Raw genomic sequence first — 7,794 nt, 5'->3', positions numbered from 1 at the left:
CAGGGTGGCGCCATCAACTAATTTTTACTACAAACAACTGTAACTGGAATTTCACCCTTGAGAATCTACAAAGCAATATGAAAATGTTACCAATCTTACTAACAGGTGAGAGTCGATTCATATCTAATTCTATTGGAAAATTCAGGACTAATTTATATTATGCTTTTAACCCAAGTGCTCACTCAGAATGCGACTATTAGCAGTTAGCCACAAATAACTGAAAGAAATCTGATGCATCTTACAAAAGGCGTTGGCCTTAGAAGAGATGTACCCCGTGCCAAGTCTTCTGTAAAAAATGTAGTTTTCATAGCTGTTTTTCCCCCCCTGCCACTCAAAATAAATGGTCCACTCACAATAAAATTCTTACTTCGAAGACCTAAAAAATAAAATCACACAAATATTTAAACATAATAGTTTTATTTGTGGATAAAAATTAAGGCTCACAGTACTTTATAATTTCACAAGCAGAAAATCTTAAAAATTGAGAATGATGGAAAGTACCCAAATACAAATTCCTCTTTAAATGTTGACATGTCTCTCTGAAGATTTGAAGTGAACGAGGCAGCTACAGTTATGGTTTTGGTAAGCTATTCCATAAATTTATTTTCAACTTTGTGATAAAGTGTTATGTTCCTCTCCGCCATTAGGCCGTGTATATACGTGGATTCCATAAAATATATTCAAGAACTGTTGGGAGGACCCATGTCAACCTCACTAAAAATAACCCAATGCTTCAGAAGTGTACAGCACAAAAATGCAGGAATATTTTAAGCCTCAGGAATTTTATTTTGATAAGACATTTGGTTTATAGTGCAGTATTTTGACCTAAAGAACTTGAGTATTTATTTTTCAGTTTTAAAAGGGGGAAAAAAATATTCCTGAAAAAGCATGGGGATTGTTGTCTAGCTCCACTTTATTAATGAAGACCTGAAAAGCAACCTACCACAATCAAAGTGTACCAACTTTAATACACGCACTGCATACAGGGATATATACTATACCTGTAGTTGAGATTAAACTCTTATGACAGTTTGACTTACCAATATCTGACATGCAGCAAACATTAGAAATAATCTGTTCAAATATTCTGTCAAACACTTAAGGGTGAAGTCAGATGAAAGTGCTATGGACATAGAACTGTGTATTATATAGGTCTCTGAACTGCCTTATGAGGCTACATATACATATATAGTCTCATAATATATTATACACACACACACAAGTGAGAAAAAGCCTTACTCTTAAATTAAGAGAGATTCTCTAATTTTGATAATAATCCTTCCTCATTTTCCCCTATTTGCTGGCAAAGTCTAATTTAGCAGGGCATTCACAGAGCTGGTGGCAGCTGCAATACTAGCAAGTTTACTCACAATAAGCAATGAAGGATATGTAATTAAAGACGTACCCTCTACTGCACACCAAATTGTGAATGTCCTACTTGTGCTTGTAACACATTATGCATGAGACAGTACCAATCATGAAAATAACCATCCTCAAAAAGTTAAAAATATAGTACAAGGACAATTTCATCATTTTTTTTTTTAAATTCAACTACCAGAGAGTTTGACTGGTTGTTTTGAATAGAACCATAAAAGGTTTAAAATATTTTGTCACACTGAATATCTGTTAATTTTTAGTCATTCAAATTACTCTAATTTGAGTTTTTACAGATCAGATTCTGATAATGTTACATTACATATATACAAAATAAAAGTTAGTAATTATATAATACCTCACCTACACAGCAGTTTCCATTTAAAGAGCTTAACTGTTCTGGAAGAATGGGTGTTTTATTATATCCAAGTGAGACAACTGAAGCACGTTGGAAGTTAAGTTTACACAACTTCCCTGTGGTTTTTGAAGATGCTGGTAGCAGAGTTGGGACAGGACATCAAATCATATGCTCTGGTCTCTAAAGCCTGTTGCCTTCCTTCCGGTTGTATCTAAGTCAAGTAGCCACAAGAATTTTCAAAAAGCTGGAAAAGCTGCAATGATATACCACCCTGCATGATGCACAACACTCAGCTGGCTTAGGCAAGAGTACATTAGGTACAGCTGACTTGTTCTAAAAAATAAAGATGAAAAGCTGATTTTTTACAGTATGTTTGTGCACCAATACTAAAAATGGAGAAACTGTGCAATCAGAATATTATGTTAAACATTTACCCACTATTATTCCAGTTCAAGAATTTATATAAGGAAAAATGTCTTATGAATTCTCATGCCTTATAGACTATATTCAACAAATATAACCAAACCCCATAAAAATAAGGTTATTTCACAGCTGAATGAAATACAACTGTTTAAAAAAAAAAATGGTCATTCAAGAAAATGAACCTGACTACGTAATTAAGGTTCTAGCCCTGCACGTATCTAGTAAAGCTGCTCAGGTCAGGACCTTCCATAGCTATAAAAATAAACACTTACAAAAAGAGGACTGCAACTAGACCCGAGCGATCAAAAAACTTGACTTTTAGCCGAGACATATTAGAGAAGCACGGGTAGGGTTTGATGTTAATCACACCCTTTATACAAGTTATTGCTGACTTTACTAAATAAACCACAGTACATAAAGGACTGCATTAATCTGTATTCTGACTGGCTAAATCACCTCTACTGAATTAACTCTACACTAAATGAGATGCTAATCTTTAAAAACAACCCAAAAAAAACTAGATACAACATATACAAATATTTCCCCATAAAAAACAAAAATTTCTAGGAAACAAACGTCAAAATATAAACAAAAGCACTTGGCCAAGCCATGGAACAGGGGGTTGATCATTGTGTAGGGGTTTGAAACTGAAAACTTAAGCTATGATTTAAAGATCTGGGGTTTCTGACAAGCCATTTAAAATTTCACTCCCATTATTACCATTTTTCCTGGACACTGCAGACTTAAATATTGTCTGCAATTTTATATATGTATATACAAGTTAAGTGTATATCAAAGTTTGATGAGACATGTTTGTCACCTATATACATGTTTAATCTTACAAAGAGCAATGGAAGGAGTGAGCACAGAAAGATGGAAGGTCATTTCATATTACTCTAGCATCACTCTTTTGGAATTCAATATTATTGCCATGGGCTAATACTTCAAACAGTACATAACAGGCTTAACAGTACACAACAAACAGATACACATTAATTCCACAACTCAACAGTACCCACTATTCCATTTGGCAAAATATTTATTTATAATAAATCTGTTCAAAAGCAGTTGGTCACATTAAGTATCCATATTACATTTTTAGGCCGTAACAATGAGTTTGTTAAAAGTAAATAAACTGTCCCTTACACAGTGTACAAAAACAAAGAGACATTGAAATGACAGTAACAATAAAACACATGAAAAACAGGGAGAATCAGTAAGACAAAAAGGCAAAAGCAATATGAATTCATCTGCGCACAGGCAATGCTGCCATGATTATTTACCCGTACAAATCCTCAGCCCCACTTAGTTATGCCCAACAGCTCTTAACTGCAGATTTATGCTCCAGGAGAGGAATCGGATGTGATGTAGCAGCTCCAGTCACTTTTCACAGTACTGCATGTCAACACTGGGAATGGTTTCTGATATAATTTAAACTGCATACAGTACTTTAATAGAAAAAAAAAGTTAATTACTCCCACTCAGTAGTTCCTGGCGGTTTTGATGTCAAATCATACATCACCCGAGAAATACCAGGAATCTTTTTAATTTCTGTCACCATTTTCAACACAACCTGTGATTAAGAGAAAAAAAAAAAACAATACTTGATGCAACAGACTTTGGAAAAAATGGTACCCAAGAAAAATGGAAACATTTAAAATGTTTAAAAATTTTCTTTTCTAAGGCAGTTTGCAGGCAAAACAGAGAAACCTACAAACTATTATTAGTAAGAACCAAATAAATTATCCCAGCACTTAATTTGTGGCCATCCTACAATTAAGGCTTCCACTTTGTAACCAGCAATAAAAATGGATGCATCTTTTCTTACTAGAAAAGTAATTTTTAAAATATTACACAGTAGCAATTTAGGTACCTGTAATACACTACAGAATTAACTTTGAGCAAACTACAAAATATAAAATGTATTCTTCATCCATTACCTCCAGTAAATCCCAGTATCCCATAAAAACAGAAGGCTTAGTAAGGTAGTGAACTCTGTATATTAATAAATAACTTCAGTTGGAACAGGGTAGTTTCAAGAAGAAAATTTTTTTCTCCATTGGGAGTCACCTGCCCTCTGGAGTTCATATCTAGTTATCAACAGGAGTGTTCCATACTGGGTATTAAAACAGCAATTTGTTAATTCTATAGGAAAGTCTTATTGTCTTTGCAGAATGAGAAAAGTCTCCATGTAATTTCTACAATTTGAAGCAGAGACCATAAAGTCATATTTTAAATCTCACTGTTTTCTTACTGCATGTGGCACATTAAAAAGATACAGAATGATGCAACTACTCAGCACAGCTTGCTTGGAGCCCACGAGACTTTAAGCAACTGCAATTACATTTTTCCTATATGTATACATTTCATCCACAGTTAATGCTATTTTATTAGTGATACTACACAGTATTGTGACAACCAAGCTATACATAAAATGCACCTTTCAAGAGTATATTAGAGAATTATACTCCCAATGAAGACAAACTTTAATTTTGTACATTCCAACAGTTAAAAAAGTGGAAACTTTTGAATCATCTCTTCTTGAAAGCCCATTTAAAAGGCCTTTCTGAACATTAAATAGTTTACACTCAGATAGAGTTATGTTATACTAATTAGACAGAAAGAGTTTATAAACAATGTTTTAAGTGTGAATTATCAATGAAATAATGACAGATCCTTAAGAAAGTGAAACCTCAAAGTAAGGGTGACAACACTACTCACATGTAGCACATTTTAAAAACAAAAGTTCAAACACATTATGGGAATGACCAAAATTTGGAAAAGCTTGTAATTTGGGCTCCTAAATCCTGATTAGGCACTTAAATAGAAGCCAACATTTTGAAAGAACCGAGTATCTGCAGCTTTCAAGTCAGATCAGTTGGTACTAGGGACACTCAGTTTTGAAAAAGGTAGGCTACTGATAATTAGTGACTTAATCACCTAGCTTTATGCACTCAACCTCAAAAATATTACTGGTTTCCTCCAAAACAGAGCATAAAAATCAGACAAAATAAGCAGCTGTCAAATACTGAAGAGTACTTACTAAAAACTTAAGATATAAAATCACCTGGGGCTGGGAGGAGAGGAGAGGGAGAAAGACAACTGAAGGCCTTTTCCACATTCCCAAGCCACACCAGAAAAACAGAACTAAAAAAAAAAGAAATATTACCTCTTCTGGAATCTCATTGCCAGGAGTTGCTGCAATACCAGTCATGAAGTCACTAGTAATAAAGGTTCGAATAACCACAGATCTCTGACAGGAAGGCTGCTTCTGAAGGGGGTCTCGGTCAAAATGCAATGGCGTCAGAATTATTGGCATTTGGCTGATTTTTCCGGCATAACCTTAAGGAAAGCGGTGATAAAGGGGTTTAGTTAAACGTATTTATTAGTTACCAGTATAGTGTTTTATAGCACCTCTTAAACATTGAATATTTGGTTATAAAGTAAATCTTGGTGGCTACAGTTTGAAAAGGTGCGCACACATCCTCAGAGAAAAATGGAATGCCAGGTGCAAGAGAAGGAAATGGTTACCAAAACCTGAAATCACATTAAGGTGTTATCATACAATGACATTAAATTGCTTTCAGCAGTGTTTTCTGTACAGCGAAAAAGTGGAGATTCTGTTTAATTCATTCCATTAGGATTGTATCTAGCAATTTATGCCATGCATTTCTCAGTGTTTAAAAGAAAAGTATACTATCTTACTAAGTAATGTTGTTTTGAAGAGAAACAGCACTAATTCCTGCAACCAGTATACCGGATTGGATTAGGGACAAATGCTTACCAGACTCCCTGAGAATATTATGAGCCTCAAAATCAGCTTGGCGTAAAGTACTGAGAACTCCTGTGGTCAGGAAAGTAGGTGTTACATCTGTAGGAGGTTCTTTGACTGGCAGACCAAACACATAGACAACTCTGGGAAGATAAAGAAATTGTAGGAAAATATATACTATACTGCACACCTAAGGAATGAAATAGGGATCTTGCAGACTGAATCCTTCAGTGCTGTAAGGAATATCATATGATGAAGAAATAAACCAGAGACATTTACTTTAGGAGTGTATCCACTACGCAGAACTCAACTAAAACTATTCAAATTTCCATATACCCAATATATGCATCTGTATTATTTTAAATATAATTTTATGCATTTTACATCTCTTAGATAATGGTAACTTTTTGGCTTGCTTTCTTACTCCTTTCAAATGAATAAAAATAACCAGTTACTGATGTACAATATTACCCATTTACTGAGGTTATTTAAAGTATTTTACACTTTTTAGCCAATATCAGTGAAAGTTACTGCCATTCCAATAATGCTATTTAATACGCATTCTAAAATTTATTTTCACTGCTTTAGGAGACTTCAAAAGACTTTGTAAGGAGGTAATCTCACAGTTTGAGAAAATAATGCCCTACTACAAAAGCATGACTACATTGCTATTTAAAATCTTGAAAGGATTATATTACATTAAATAATTCAAACTGGTCATTAACATTGACTTCTGTGTAGGTACCATATTAAAAAAGTAATACATGTATTGGATGAGCTTCATAAATATAAAAAGAGAAACTTGTGTACTACAGAATATTTTATGGATAGCCTGTAATAACTAAAGTCTCTGGGAACAAAAGGTAAGAGAAAAACTCCTTCGAACAGGTGACAAATTTCAGTTTGGGTGTTGTTCTCCATTTTTAGTGTATGTTGTTTAGACATGCATAGTTTTAAGCATCGGGACAGATCAGGCCTTTTCATAGTGTTATCTGGCCTGTGGGGCTCCCCACGGGTCCAGAAATTTAGGGTCAGGGAGCAGTACTATTGCGCTCCTAACTGCCAGATTCCCAAACCAATCCATGGGGAGCCCTGGGCACTGGATCTAGCTCCTGATCCTGCCAATCCTGGGGCACACTAACCCCCCCAGGACCCAATCCCAGCATGTGGGGGGGCAGGCAGGAATTGATGCAGCCTACAGACAGGCTCTGTGCCACCTATCTGGCCTAGACAGCCAAAAGATTTCTCTCTCTCTTTTGGATACAAATACAACAGGCAAAACTAAAATGGGTCTAAAGCTCAAAACATGGGCAAAAATGCATTTCTTTAGTTCTATCTGTTTGGTTACAGAACACAAAAATATCCGTAAAAAACTTAAGAGGTCAGGGAAGCTAAATACTGTATTTCAATGTACTACTAAAAATGTCAGCTGCCTCATCTCCCTTTACAGCCCCAGTAAACGTAAAAGGAAAAAGATTAGAACCTTGTTCTGGGTACCACACATCATCTAAAAAGATACAATATTCAACTATGCACTCTATAAGAAGGATATTACACCCTGAAATCTAAGCTAAAACAACATTAAGGGCACCTGTACCTGAGCACAGAGACTTCTCCAGCGCACTGGAATTCCAGCATGTCAGAGCAGACTCGATAAATCAAGTCTGCTGGAGTTTGGCAACTGAATTCACACTGATCATATAGGCTTTAGTTCAAGCACCCCTGCCACCATTTTTAAGCATGGGGACACCGATATGCGAGACATGGCAGAGCTATAGAGTAAGTCTCAGAGCTGCTCTAATTAAAGCACTGGAGCATGTGTAGAAGTACCCTAAAAGGTGCGAGTAAAACGCTTACAATTTTAGGA

The 7,794-nt window shown here is 35.3% G+C and overlaps 1 protein-coding gene across 1 annotated transcript in view; it reads right to left on the bottom strand.

Moving 5' to 3' along the window:
* Positions 1-398: 398 nt before the first annotated feature.
* Positions 399-7,794, bottom strand: part of GMPS (guanine monophosphate synthase) — a 94,902-nt gene continuing 87,506 nt past the window's right edge. Inside the window, exons 16-18 of the mRNA XM_019503031.1 lie at positions 5,940-6,070; positions 5,325-5,497; positions 399-3,728 (exon numbers count right to left, since the gene is read on the bottom strand). Of these exons, the coding sequence (XP_019358576.1) occupies positions 3,627-3,728; positions 5,325-5,497; positions 5,940-6,070 (406 nt within the window). The 3' untranslated portion in view covers positions 399-3,626. The remainder of the gene's footprint in view (positions 3,729-5,324; positions 5,498-5,939; positions 6,071-7,794) is intronic.

The sequence above is a fragment of the Gavialis gangeticus genome, unplaced genomic scaffold, assembly GCF_001723915.1.
Source record: "Gavialis gangeticus isolate Ggan-Ray unplaced genomic scaffold, GavGan_comp1, whole genome shotgun sequence".
Lineage (NCBI taxonomy): Eukaryota > Metazoa > Chordata > Crocodylia > Gavialidae > Gavialis > Gavialis gangeticus.
This window is presented reverse-complemented; position numbering and strand designations above follow the sequence as displayed.